The sequence below is a fragment of the Talpa occidentalis genome, unplaced genomic scaffold (genome assembly GCF_014898055.3).
Source record: "Talpa occidentalis isolate TD23 unplaced genomic scaffold, MPIMG_talOcc4v2.1 talOcc4.13, whole genome shotgun sequence".
Taxonomy (NCBI): domain Eukaryota; kingdom Metazoa; phylum Chordata; class Mammalia; order Eulipotyphla; family Talpidae; genus Talpa; species Talpa occidentalis.
In genome coordinates, this window is record NW_023601322.1 from 32,750,444 (window position 1) to 32,765,477 (window position 15,034).

At 35.3% G+C, this 15,034-nt stretch overlaps 1 protein-coding gene across 1 annotated transcript in view; it reads right to left on the minus strand.

The window, feature by feature from the left end:
- Positions 1 to 14,565, minus strand: part of DSG4 (desmoglein 4) — a 28,189-nt gene extending 13,624 nt beyond the window's left edge. The window contains exons 1-8 of the mRNA XM_037508278.1: positions 14,542 to 14,565; positions 9,744 to 9,779; positions 7,831 to 7,962; positions 6,995 to 7,150; positions 6,504 to 6,648; positions 4,509 to 4,675; positions 3,808 to 3,942; positions 2,779 to 2,964 (exon numbers count right to left, since the gene is read on the minus strand). Coding sequence (XP_037364175.1) covers positions 2,779 to 2,964; positions 3,808 to 3,942; positions 4,509 to 4,675; positions 6,504 to 6,648; positions 6,995 to 7,150; positions 7,831 to 7,962; positions 9,744 to 9,779; positions 14,542 to 14,565 — 981 coding nt within the window. The remainder of the gene's footprint in view (positions 1 to 2,778; positions 2,965 to 3,807; positions 3,943 to 4,508; positions 4,676 to 6,503; positions 6,649 to 6,994; positions 7,151 to 7,830; positions 7,963 to 9,743; positions 9,780 to 14,541) is intronic.
- Between the last annotated feature and the right edge of the window lie 469 nt (positions 14,566 to 15,034).

The following is a 15,034-nucleotide window of genomic DNA, read 5'->3' on the forward strand; positions in this document are numbered from 1 at the left end:
TTGGGATTTCAATTGCTGTTTCCCTTCCTGGTCCACATAATGTCAAGCACAGAGATGAATATGAATTTTGTCCTCAAAATGAATTTTTACTTGGAAGAGAATCCTCTTCTACAATCCACTTTTTATTCTTTAAAAGTCCATGCTATCCTTAAATAAATGAAAAATCTGAGCTCCTTTGATTTGACAGAGAAATCTCTTGACATTTTCTTACGTTTACATAATTTGTGTGCTTTTGTTAGCCAGAAGAGTTTTCTTATTGATTAGAATGTATGAAAATATACTAATACACATCAAAATGCATCAATTCTAGAAAGTCACTGCATGTAGGGAAGGAAATCAGTTGAAATCCAATCTTCCAACTTATAGGGAAGATAAGGCAAGACCATTTTTTGCAAGTGTTTATCAAGGGTTTTCTGATTGTGCCCAGAGATTAGAGTTGTGCAAAGAATGATAAAAACAACTGCTTAACCCTGAGCCTCCACTTGGATTTAGAATGAAGAACTGAAAAAACTCAGTCTCTGAAGTTTAAGGCATGATTGAGAAATAATCAAAGACTATTCTTAAAAAGAATATGCAAGTGTGTGTTAGGAAGTTGGTGGGAGGGGAGTGACCTGTAGGAGTTTACTACACTTGATTTTAGCCAAAAGGTTGAAAAGTGATTCAGTAGGAGTTTAAAGTGAGATTTGGCTACTGGTGAGTATTTTTATTCAATAAATTTTAATATAGGAATTTAAGTTGCAAGATTCTCACATGCAGCTTTTTTTGGGCGTAGTTTAGTATGACACTGTTAATTCTTGGGAGATTCTGGTTCATGTTTTCATATTAAGTATATTAAGTATGCAAGGGGGAGGTTAGAAATCTCAATGCAAAGGGGCAGATTCACTATGGTGGGGACTCAAGAAATGGTCAAATATTCAGCAATAGCACACCTAAGTATTTATCCAAAAAGTGTGAAAACACTATATGAAAAGATTATGCACGCTTGTGTTCATGGCAGTATTGTTCACAATAGCTAAGACATAGAATCAACCTAAATGTTCATGGACAGAGGACTGGATAAAGAAATTGTGATACACACACACGCACAAACACACACACACATTCAACTGAATGCTACTCAGCTATTAAAAATGTCAAAATAGTCTTTTGGGGCAATAAAGGAAAATTATTTCCCCTTATTATATTAATGTGAATTTGTTTCTTATTGATTTGTAGTTTTGGTTCTAATTTTTATTCTTTGGGTCTTGTGGTGATTATGACAAGTGAAGTCAGAAAGTGCAAGACAATTACTGGATGTTTTCTCTCATTTGTAGAAAATAAACCACAAAAGAAAACAAATGGACAAAACACAAATAAATAACTCAGACTCTGAAAACTATGGTGATTACCAAAGGGGAGGTAGGGAAGGAAGGAGGGTATAAAGGGGGTAAAAGGTTATAGTATATTGGCATTGGAACTTTGATAGATTGAAGTATGTGCAATTTTGAGGTCTGAAATTATATTTCCAATCATGTATTTTTGTAAACAGCCATCAAATAAATGCAAATTTGATGGGGAAATACATGTTTGTATTAGATGAAGGCAAAATGACTCCCTAATGTACTGTCTGGAAAAGTTTCACAGTGACTGGAATAGAGAAAGGTAGTAACAGTTGATTAATCACCATTCACATTGTGTGCTATATGTACTGTGTATATATTTATATCAAAATATATTTTTAGAGGTATAAGTCCTTAGTTTTGTTAGTAATGTTTCTGAGAATATTAGTTTCCCTTATTGTATTGTGAATTTGAATTCCACTGATTTGTAGTTTTGTTTCTAATCTTTATTCTTAGATTTTATTATTGCCCATAAAGCATAGTTTAAGTAAAATTAATCTGTACAAAAATGTCAAGTGCTGTAGTCTTTATTCAAGGTTCTCAGCACTAACCCCAGCTCAGTATCTCAGTTCTTATATCTCCTTCCTTTCCTCTGTGAATACTCTGCTGTTGTCCCACAAAGTGCTCACCATGCCTTGAACATGCTTTACATTTTCTCATTGTTATGTGTTTACTCATTTCATTATCACATTAACAATTGTAGTTATAAGACATTGAACACTATTCTCTGCATGAAACCTTTTTGGACAAATCTAGCTAAAAGTAGCTAACTTCTTCTCAGTAATTATCTCCATCCTATCTATTTGGCAACTGCTTGTTTAATATCATAACACCTAAACTACTATGTTTTTTAAGATTTATTTATTTATACAAGAACTGGTGTACAGGCCAGATGCGAGGGAGGGTGAGAAGATTCACCAGAGACAGAGTGGGGAACAGAACAGGCAGACTGACAAAATACACTGCTGAAGGGAGCAGCAGGCGAGACAGAAGTCTGCTGCACCATGTGGGATTCTCGCTGGCAGACTGGGATCGAATCCACGCTGCAGAAGCTGTGGACAGCTTCTGCAATGCGGTGCTCAACTACCTGCACCACCAGGGAGGCCCTAAACTACTATTAGTTTGAGGCCCTAAACTACTATTGTGATTTATAATTCTTATATTATTATCTAATTTGAGGGTACTTGCCTCAAATTAAGCACTGTGAGAACAAAACAATCTTCTTATTTCTCTTGGTCATACATGTTGTGTTGCTGGACTGGAATTCTCAGACAGACACATTAAACTAACTTAAGGTGCTTGTCCACATAAACAATTTCAAAGCTGTGGAGTATAATTTTTGAGGCAGAGTCTCTATTAATTTAAAACTTTGGAAGAATACTGAAATCCCATACTATACCTTGACAACTTTCAAAATTCCTTCATTTGTTCGTGGGTCTGTCTGGATTTCGAACCAATTGCCGTCATTTCCAGAGAGTATTAAATAATTTGCCAACCAATTATCGGTGCCTTCTTCATCAAGATCAATTGCTTGCAATCGTATCAGTTCTGAACTTAAACAATTCTCTTCAATACTTGCTGAGTACTGAAATAACATAGCCCACCGTGTAATCAATGAATTTTTGAAGGAGAAAAAATATTTATGGTGAGATAATACAGAATCATCATTTACAGCAACAATAAGCTATGCCAGCAATTTTGTGCCATTATTAAATGCCACTGTCCAATCAGAAATATAAGAATAAAATGATTATGATAGTATCAATTGTCATATGCTGTATGTGAAGTCAAAGCCAAACTGATACTTTATTTTCTTGCTTATTTTTGATTTTCCTTGATTTACTTCCTTCTTTTATAGTAAAGGGCCAGAAAGAAATACATTTATTAGTAGTTGTGGGGGAGAGAATTGAAGTGGCGACTACTTTTCTCTGCTGGCCTAGCATAGAAACCATAGACATCACGTAAAGGCAGAAGTGAGGCTGTGGTCCAACAGGATGCTTTTTTACCCCCAAAACAAGTGGCAAGCCAATTTGTGCCTGCTATTTTTAGTTTTAGTTTTTTAATGCCTATACATGATAATATAAGTTGAGAATACTTTGGACTCTAATGGAGTTAACAAGTCAGGCATATAAGGATGCATCTATATCGTTACATGTTTTTTAGTGCAATGGTAATATATTTCCAACTTTCTGCAAGTAAAAAACATGGAACAGGCAGGTTTCTGCTTTCACAAAGGAGATTTGTGCAGAATAATGACTCAAAGATCACATGATCTATTAAGGTATATTTTATACATAAGAAACACCAAGGTTTCTACAGCAAAGCTGTGTATGTCCATACATGGAATAGAACCAGTTTCACAAACTAGCAGGAAAACAAATTGATTATCAACACTCATGGAGAAAGAATTATAAAAGTACCAACTTACTGAAGTTTTTTCTAAGGTGGGAAAATTATCATTGACATCTAAAACCTTGATTCTACAGTCGCATTCGGCAGATAGTCCATCTGTAGCTCCATCCCGATCTGAGCCTCTCACAAGGAGGTTATACATACTGTGTTCCTAATTTAAGATGAAAAATAATTGTAAACTTAAGAATTGTTTTGAGTAAAAACTAATACATGTTGATGTTATTGTGCTTTCTTTTTATAATTGTATGGTCTTTTTTTTTAAGATTTATTTATTTATTTATTTATTTATTTATTTATTTATTTATACAAGCACTGGGTATAATCAGAAGCACTGGAGGGTGAGAGAATTCACCAGAGCCAGAGCAGGGAGCAGAACAGGCAGAAGGACTGAAGTACACTGCTGAGGGGAGCAGCGGGCGCGGCAGGAGAGGTCTGCGCACCATGTGGGACCCTTGCTGGTGGCTGGGGATCGAACTGGTGCTGCAGAGGCTGTGGGCAGCTTCACAGTCCAGTGCTCAACCGCTGCGCCACCAGGGGAGGCCCAATTGTATGGTCTTTTAATATAATTTTTCTTTTATAAAATTTTCATCTGAAAATCATAAGATTATTTTTTCTTCCCATTTTTACATGGGAGGAAGGACAAATAGGGTTCATTTCACCTTCAATTCTCATATTTAAAATCTTTAGTTCTGATGATTTATTCATAGAAGGTTTTACCTCTCTGTCAAGGAAACTGGACATCGTGCGGACTTCTCCAGTGTACCTGTTCAGGATGAACATTGGTGCACCTGTTGGCTCTTGAGAGATGATCTTGTAGGCGATTTTAGAATTCAGATGATTATCTTCATCTGCATCTGTGGCACTTAACTTTACAACCAATGTGTCTAGAAATGGAGATGAAGGTGGAGAATATTTGGGACTCTTTTAGAATCAGTTCAGCAAATTATCAAGCATACGATGAAAGAGTGGTTGGCTTCCTTTTGAATTCTCTCTGTTCTAGATTTTCATGAAAAATCTTAGCTAACTTACAACCACACCTCTGATTACAAAAATAACGATGGTTTGCTCCTATGAAGTCCTTCATAGTTTATAAATTACTTGCATTCCTTTCATATTGATCAATTAGTAACAAAATATAGTAATCTTTAAAATATGAAAATGAAGGTCAATAGATGTTAGCATAAAGCTAATGAAACTAATTTTATCAAGTTGTTTTGGCTGTAGCCCTGTGATATTATTTTTAAAAGCTTAATTAAAAAGATTATAGCTTAATTAAATTTAATGTTGCAATTATTTATTGAAGACCTATATTCTTAATTATCACTCATCTGGAAGGCTGAAAATTACTATTGGTTGCATTGGAAGATAACAAAACTTTACCAAACAGTCAAAAATATGCAATTATTGAAAAGATTTGTCCACAGGTGTATAAGTAATTCTTAATTATTCATGGCAAGAAAGAATAGCCATCCCAGGCTGATCCTCAAAGATATCAGCCCATAAGACTGACTTTCCAGAGTTGCTCTGATCTTTCTGTGTTTGCCAGCCAGTCTTCAAAGTGAAAAATCCTAGCACAGAGTCAGGGACTCCTTAAAGAGAATGAGCCAGGTTTCATGGAGTTGATAGTATGTCAAAGGGTACCTTGACCCTGTGATTAACTCTTCTCACATGAGGGTGCAGTAATTAGCTGCTAATCAGCAACCAAATGAATATGGATGTGAACTTGGATGTGGGTTTCACCTTCTTTTTCCTAGGGTATCCTGAAGTATATCACCGAAGAAACAATGACAGACTTTGGAAGCTGTTTTGTTTCTCTGAGGCAAAACCCTCACTTTTGCCTCTCTATGTCCTCCATTATATGTGGACAAAAAATTATAATTCTTATTTTCAACATCATTTTTAGGGGATCTGAATGATTTTTCCTGAAACCCCGAATTCATCTCTGCCTTTGTTATCTCTGCTCTCCTCTACTATCTCATTCCTTCTTTTTTTGACTCTGCATTCAGTACCTATATTTTGCTTTCTTACCTTGTCCTTCTTCTGACATTTCTTTTTTCATTCTTTCCCCCCCAAAATTTTATTTAAAAGTATAAGGGCAGACAAATTTGAGAGGAAAAGGAGTATAAGAGGATTGGGGAAGAAAGAGGCAGAAGGCAAAGAGGGAGGGAACAGAGATAGGTAGCAATATAGAAAAAGCATAAATGTACAAAGAAATTCAGAAGTGATGGAAAGAGGGGAAGAGAGTAGAGTGTTAGACTTGGAAATGAAATTAAACATTATGGGAAAAATAAAGAACTGAGACACTGTAACATAATTGTGAAGGCCAGTGATGACTCTCTGTGACTGATCTAATGAATACTTCACTCTATGGTGGGGTTCGGTAAAAAATTTGAGGTACAGACCAGAACAGAGCCCTTTTTCACACTCACAATTTCTTCTAAAATTTTTTCATTTGGAATAAATTAATCATGAGCTCAGTTACAATCTTCAAGGAAGGGGCTAAATCACACATTTAAGAATCCTCCACTAACAAGGTGGGTAGTTTTTGCATTTTAGGAAAATTTTTTCTATCTTAGTTTTAAGTTAATATTTGTGGGGTTTATTCAAAATGCAAGTTTGGCATTTTCTGATCTTTAAATTGTGTGTCAGTCTCCAAAGTCTACTGACTAAGACAAACGGATGAATAATGCGGAGGAATGTCATTCTACTTACTTGCATCGCTGTTTTCCTCAATGCTGGCTGTGTACACATTCTGTGTAAAAACTGGAGGGTTATCATTTATGTCCATAACTTTGACTCTAAGCTCAAGAGGCCTTTCTAAATCTTCACCCCGCGAATTCAGAGCCCGGCAATAAATCTGTGGAAAGTCGAGAAAAATTATTATTCTCTACCAAAGGAAATAAAGTAACATGCTTGAATGTATATCAGGAAATGTGCAAAGGAACAATTTTCCCGGTGACTTGTACCATATTAGTATCTAGCAATTTAAATACAATCAATATTTTGATCACATGCATATATATGCAACACGACAGAGAATTCCGAGCTATAAATTTATATTTTCATATGCTTTACTACTGCAAGTCTTTTATTTGGTCTCAGTCTGCTGTGTTTTATCACAAGTCCTGAGATGATTTTTTTGGGAAGAATGATGAGGGAAGAAAAAGAATATGCATAAATCAAAATACAGTGATGTGACTTACCAAGAAAAGTGGAGTTATCTCTCTGTCCACCACTGAAGTGATGTTAATCTCCCCCGTCCGAGGATTAATGGTGAACACTCCGTAAGGCGGCCGATCTATCCCTGCCCCTGAGATGCGGTATGTAATCTTCTGGTTCGCTTCACAGTCTGATCGAATCTATGAGAAAAATAAGTAGGATTGTGAAATCAGAATCTTACCACTGTTTAAAAATGAGTGTAGTGTTTTATATTAATATGTACTGACCTAAATGTGAGTTTGATGATTTAATCAAATGGTAGATAAATTAAGTCAGGAGAGAAATACACCATTTAGAGATATTGGCAATAATTTTATATATCAAACATATCACTGTTTGCCAAGTAGGTTTTGTGGTAAATATCCAGTCATATAGATTTTGTTTTAATAGTTTTATATCTATTGCTCATTAATTTAAACAAAGATAGTTAAAATTTGAAATTTCACCTGTACACTAAAGATGACAACACTCAGTAAAATACTAAGATTTGTGACCCAAATGTCCACAATTAAATAAAGACAGTTGGAAATACAACATGGATTAGCAGATCACAGAGAAACAAATCCCAGTTGTGGTGGGGATCCCAGTCTCTCCCCTAAGATCATTGAGAACCCTCTACTCTGTATCAGGTCCCAGCAAGTGATAGTCAAAACAGTCCCTTAGTGACATGAGCAAATGATTGTGTCAACCATTTTTCTAAGTCATCATGGGGGGCTGCTTTCAATACAAGGCTGCAAATCCTCAAGATGTTTGCGGGCTTTCTGCCCTGCAATAACATTAGTTATCAGCACAGGATACTCCTGCTCATTTCATCACTCACTCTGGCAATCGGATTCCTCTTGGAGTTGTCCTCTCCTTCTCGACAGGCTGCAGCGAACTTGATCCACTCCCGCTTTTGTCTTCTGACAGTTTGCCATTTCATAGTGCCATTTGCAATGTCTAATTCTTTCACCTTAAGCAAAAACAGTTCACATGTTGTACTGTGTTAGGGCAATTTTACTTAATAAGAGCATTTATTCACCATGGGAGGTGTACCCAGAAGATTCAATGGCATTGAATTTCAGAAACAAAGTAAATTCTTGCTAATTCATAACTATAGATAGATGTAACTTGATTGCCCTGCTAGTTACTTTTTTCAATCATCTCTTTAAACCTGTATGATTTTAGTGAAACAAATCTAATTAGCCATGTGTGGGCTAATAATGTGTTATATTGGATGATATGTTGTAGTTTTGCTTTTTCTCAATCTGTCCTTACCAGATTGAGACTTTGCCCACCTCACACTTCACTGAGCTCTGAGTGGACATTTTGGTCTCTTTAGTTTAAAAGATTGTTGTTGTTCCATGTGAGTGCATCCCATAGAAAAGGCAAGTTGTAGTGGTGTGTGTACTCACCTAAAAGAGGAAGGGTTTTTTTTTCTCTTCTGTCGAAGGTAGCACAGTGGCTAAGGCATCTAAATGTATTATTGCAGGATTAGAAGAATATTTTAACTGAACTGATGGTATCAGCAATAATGCCATGGACACTTACGTGGTTCTCAGAGTTACTCATTTGTATCTCTGCTTGCTACTATATGTTTTTCTCTTTGTAGTCTTATGTTGCTACTGTTGAAAAATATTTAAGAGCTTTATACTATTAAAGAGTTTGGAAATTTAACTGCATGCATAAACATTTGTATACATGTATATACACACGTATTGTATGTGTGTAATGTACTTATTGTTTGTAATGTACTTATTGAGACCCAGATGATGTATGCTTGTTTACATTAAGGCTTTGTTTAGTTACCATTTGGGAAGGAGAATGTTCCATTAGAATGAAGTTCATCCTTTCAAAAACCAAAACATTCACATTTTTCTCCATTTGACACAAATTCTTAAAATGTACCATATATTCCTTATTTTGTTAATGGAGATTAGAAAAGTAATTTTTTTCCAAAGATTTTTTAAGGTCATCATAATGAAAACTTAACTACCCAATAAGATAAAGCTCTGCCAGAGAGGACTGTAGGATTATATTTCCTGAGTCCTTTTCTAAATGGCACCAAATTCTCTCTTGTTTGTTTTAGTTTTGATCTCATTGACTGACTATCAGTTATCTTTCTTACTGATGTAACTGTCTGAAGTTCCTCTTTTGTTCTGATGGGTTACAGTGCTCCTTTTGCTTTGCTTTACATTGGGAAACATAAAGTTACTAACATAGTTTGATAAGTAGGGGTGACAAACACAGTTTGATAAGTAGGAGTGACGACACTGAGCTATCACAAACTATGCCTAAAAGCATGGAGATTTGGGATTGTGTGTTTTTACATTGCTATTTCATGTCAAAAGGTGTCCATGTGTGTGACCTTTTTTTGAAGATTTATTTATTTATGCATACAAGAACTGGGTACAGGCCATATATGTGGGAAGGTGAGAGGATTCACCAGAGACAGAGTGGGGAACAGAACAGGCAGAATGACTGAAATACACTGCTGAGGGGAGCAGCAGGTGAGACAGGAGAGGTCTGCTTCATCATGTGGGTATCTCCCTGGCTGGCCGGGATCGAACCTGCACTGCAGAGGCTGTGGAGAGCCTCACAGTGCTGCGCTCAACTGCCTGCGCTACCAGGAAGGCCCCCCATTTTGTATAAATTTTATCTGAATGATTTTGATTCCAAATGTTGTGAATTTTGGTATGTGATACATTAAAAATTTAGTTTTTCTTTCAACTTTAAGTTAAGAAAATACATTACCTCAACAATGAATTCACTGTTTACTTCCAGCACCACCTGTTACAAAAGGCAGAGCATTAGCACAAATTTGCATAATTTAAAGAAAGCAGTGTCATAAAAACATTGACGATTTTTCTCTTATATAAATTTATTTCTTAAATATACATTTTGTCGATAATATGGAATAAACATGCATATTAGAAAATGAGGACTATTGACTTTTCAGCCTCCAATGCTTTTAAACCTTTAGAGAAGAGAAATATACAAACTCTACGGCAAAGCAAATTAGGATACTCACGCAACGGAGTTACAAAGAGCCTAAATGGAAGTATAGAAATGGTCTCACAGGAGAGGAGGGATTTGGATGGAAGAGGGGTGAGGGATGGGTGAAGATCTGGAATGAGAACTCTATCCAAAAGGGGAAAAATACAGATCAGAAGTTTGGCAGATTCAAATGTTTCCTCTTAGTACACTTTCTTCCTCACATGTAATTATTAGACATTACTAAAGTATCTAGATCCAGAAAATAAGTACAGTATTTAAAATATGGTCTTATTTGTCTGTATATCATGTTTTATTTCATAATAAATGTTTCCTCTTGGGAGTTAGATATTCTTTTTGTCAGAAAAGTAAATGATTCTGGATGATAGAAGAAAAAGCAAAAATCACACAAATTCCCACTACTCTGGAGACATTCTTTTAGACTCCCCCCCAAAGCATATATAAATTGTAGTTTTTTTTTAACCAAATAGAAAATTATATGTACCATTTGGTAATTTGCTTTTTGCACACAATGATTATCATGGTAAAATCCCATGTCAATTTACTATAGACATCATGCATTTTTATGGTTACCTTGTGTATTACTTTAATAGATGTCTTCTATTCAGGTCAGTGGGACAAGCAGGTTAACTGAGCTGATTTATTTTGTTGTTTAGTGCTATGTGCCAAACTCTGACATGTAGTCTCTGGCACTGTCTTCCTGTGGAAGTGCTGCCTTGGTGGATGCAGAAATATTGGTAAACTTGGCACATGAACCCATTGTTAATAAGAAGCTCTCTTCCTTGTCTTCAGCTTCTTACATGTCTCTCCTTTTTCCTCCTCTTCTTCACTTCTGTCTTTTTCTTTCTCCTCTATATATTCTCTTCCACCTATTACTCAATCCCTTCCAAAATTAGAGGCCTAACACAGAATTCCAGTAGCCTCATTTTACTGTTTTTCCTCAGAGCTCTAATAAACACAATAACCTACTTTTAACTGTAAAGTGGTGAGAGGGAGGCCTAGCTACTTATAATTCAATTAGAGATATGGCAGGTAATTCTCTCTGTATCCTTCCCTGGTTTCTGTCTGCTTACAAAAAAGTCTGCAAGGTTAATATTGTATGTATGTATATTCCGGAATAGATCCAATTCACCATTTTACTAGTTATCCTTGTTAAATTAATTAAACAACGGTGCCACTATACTGAGTGGATGCTGATGCCCTGGCACCTGTGTTTGCAAATCAAAATCTAAGCCTATAAATACCTGAAAGTCATGAAATTAAAAGCAAAGAAGCGCCAATCACAAATCGTCAACTAGGCTTTAAGTTATAGCCATCAACAATTTCCTTACTTGTTTCCACCTCACAGAAGTTTTTCCAAAATGGACACTTGCCATTTGTGACAATATGAATGGAGCTGGAAGGGGTTAGGCTAAGTGAACTAAGTCAGAAAGAAAAAACCAAAAACCAAATAGTTTCACTTAGATGTAGAATATAGAGAAACCAAACAAAGGTTCAGATGAAGACAAATTTAAAAACTAACCCTTGAAAGCTGATATAGAACTGAGGCATGGGGGGAGGGGAAGGGGTGAGAATAAATGGGAAGGGAGCACAATACACTGTGGTGACGGTCTATGGGTCCTTTGGTGGTGGGTGAGCTAGGGTGACTACACTTGAAAGGGGGATCCTATACTTCCAAAATATAATCACAGTGTCAACCAATATTATGTCAATAAAAAAAAGTAAGAGTGGTAAAAACGTGTTTTCTATTTACTTCTGCAGAGCATTTGAGCCACATCTGGTTGAGCAACCCAGCTGGAATAGAGCTTTGCTCAAATAAATTCTTAATATTTTAAAATACCTCGGTTGCTCTTTTAAATGTTCATTTACACAACATCTTAAACTTCCCTTCTATCACCTGATATTTTACTACCAACTCTCTCTGGCTTTACTTAAACTTTGTTATTGTAAAATTACAGCCCTTGTCTCAGGAAAAATATTGATGTTTGTGTTGACTAATTCTAATGTTGTTTTGCACCAGTCTTCAAAAGATTTTTCTTGTGTAGCTCTACATTTTTTTAAAAATGATATGCTCCTTCAAACTTTTTTTATAGTGACATTAAAAAAAATTTCATTATAAGTTTAAATAGATGCAAAGGATAGAATTTAAGACTACTGCAAAGGCTGATATTTTGTTTCATTAATTTTTAAATGTATTATATATATTTATTGAGGTAATATTGACTTACAACACTGTGTATGGTTCACGGGTGTAGGTTCATAACTCCTCAGATGTATCTTACCATATCACACCCACTACCAAAGCACCCATATTCCTGCATCATAGTCCACTGGGCTCTCTCTTTGGTTCCCATATCCTCTCTCTCTGGTTAGTCTCTGTTCTGCAGACAGATTCCAATAAATGTTGATATTTTAAGATAAACTGTTAACATTTCTTTTTAAATAAATAGTCGACAGAATCTAAATATTGTAGTCATTTCATGACCATTCCCATTCATTAAAAAATAGATGAATGAACACTTTAATAATTGGATATCACATTCCCAGTCAGTGACCTCTATACTCCAAAGATTCATCCTACTGGAATATATTTTTAACTTTTAAACAGATTTTAAATATGTTTAAGTATTTTGTTAAGCACTCTATCGTACTTCTCTGTAACAAAATATGTGTATGAATATAGACTTTATTTTGTTTCTGTAATTGGAAGCATCTAAAAATCAATTTCTTATAGATTGAATTAATTTTACAACTATGCTATTTTAATAGCACAGTTGATTACACAGCATGCAAATATGGAAATTTTGATAAAGTGTTATTATTTACAGAAAGTAAAATCTTATCAAGTTCATTGTGAAGAGATGGATGAAATATTTTTAAATTACTTCATGAATGAATATTACTACTAGAATTAAACAAATTTTAGCATTGATTCTAATTTGTCTGGTTTTGTCTTTCAGTTATAAGGGAGAAAACTTATTTATATAAATAGATGATATTGAAGGATTTTCTAATGTAGCAGTCATTAAACTTATTCTCAATCATATCCTCTAAACCTGTAGAGTAATTTGTCTTTGAAAAATGACATTTTAATGACCTACTAGAGGCAACTCTATTAGATTCTCTTAATTCTATTGAAAAGAAGTATTTGAAGGCCACATGACTTTCAAAAGGATTCATTACCAGCTTTAGAGTAAATTCTCTTTCTCAATACTAATGCTGATATTTGAATTATTCTTTGCTTTATTGTCCCAGATGTTTTTACAACCCATTGCAGTGCAACATTACGATATTTTCCATAGCTGAGAGGTATAATTTTTTTAAAAGCAGGAATTGGGGGAGGAGAACAGCTTGATACCTCAGGTTCAGGTGCATGCTCATGTCTAGATGGAATTAGAGGAATGATGTATGTGTGCGTATATATGTATTTATGTGTGTGTGAATATGTATGTGTGTGTATACACTCTGAGGATCTAGGAAAGGATTCCCTTACAGGTTTCCCCCACTATACAAAAGTTCCTATTTTGCATGATTTGATAGGTGATTTTTAGCAAAATTTCTAACATTAATTAATTTTTATTTACATTTGTTATTTTCTTATATTATTGTTCACTTTTCTAAGTAATGGATTTCTCCCCTCAGGTGTAGCCCTAAACAGGGGCTTTAAATAATCTAACATTAATTTATATATGAAAATTTTTGAGCATTACCAGACCCCACAAATAACCTATCAAATCATATCAAATAGACTTACTTTCAAAAAGTGGGGGAAGCCTGTATTTCAGGGACAGCTGTGACTTAATTGCAGATTAATTGTTATAGTAGCAATTAAGTTGGTATCAAGTTTCTTAAAATAAATGTATATTTCCAAGTTAAATAACTTATATCTTAAGTGAATATATAACCTTAAATTAGGGTTTAATATCATAGAATGCAATGTAGTCTAGACATAAATACTTTAAACTTGAGGCAGAAAGACTGAGTATGAGTCTTGAAGGGAGTGTTTTGCATTTATTTTGCCTTGCTTTTTTTTTCACTACAGAACCCAACTTTATTAAAGAATGGTTACAATTGAAGGTAGCCTTAAGAATCCTTGTAAATATTTCCTTTTCATTCTTTTTCTTGTCTGACATTTTTCTAGATATCAGTTTCAATGCTAGATCCTTAGATTCTTATCTAGCAGAATTTATACTGTGCCTCATGGAAGCCTCTTTGGTACATTGTTAGTAGTTCTGCTTTTGGCGCAGGTGGTTCTACTGATGAATCAATAGCCAAGCCCTCCAAAAATCCCCTCTATTTATGTGCCAGTTTCCCTGTAGGAACTTGACAGGTTTTATCCTCAGCCCTCATGAAAAAATGAGTCTATCAAGAGGCGCTTCATTTTTCAAGAATCACCTATGATTGGGTGTTTTGGAAGAAACATGAAATGACATCATCTTCCTAAATTCCACCCAGAAGCATAACTGCACAAACCTCAAGCTGTGAAGTAGTTACAGGCTCCTGATAATTGTAAAAATTCTTTGCCTATAAAAGTTACCTTTTTAGAGCCTATGAAGGTCATGTCTCATCTTAGGATGTGGTTTGGTCTGAGAGCCTGGTTAAAAGACACCATACAGAATGGAGATGGCTGAACAAGTTGCTGTAATGGTGAGGAACGAGTGAAAGGGAACTAGTAAAGGGGAACTAGTAAAGGTTAGAGACACCTGCAGGTGAGGAAGCAAAACTACCCCAGGGAGATGTGTGCTCCATCCTGAATGTGTTACAGTCTCTGCATGTTGTTCATGACAGAGTTTGCGCTTCTTTTTTCTTTGCGTGTGTAAATCTCTGGAATAAAATGAAGACTAAGTAGAGAAAGGGCTCACATGTTTGTAAAATGGGGGAAGAAAGCAGATAAATGGGAAAAGAGATTAGAATTTTATAGACAATGTAGAAGCATAAATAGGATTTAACATTGGCCCAAAGGGACAAGGACTTGATTCTGAAACAGTGGATAGAGTTTTGGACATGAGTATTTGGTTCAGATTGGGTTC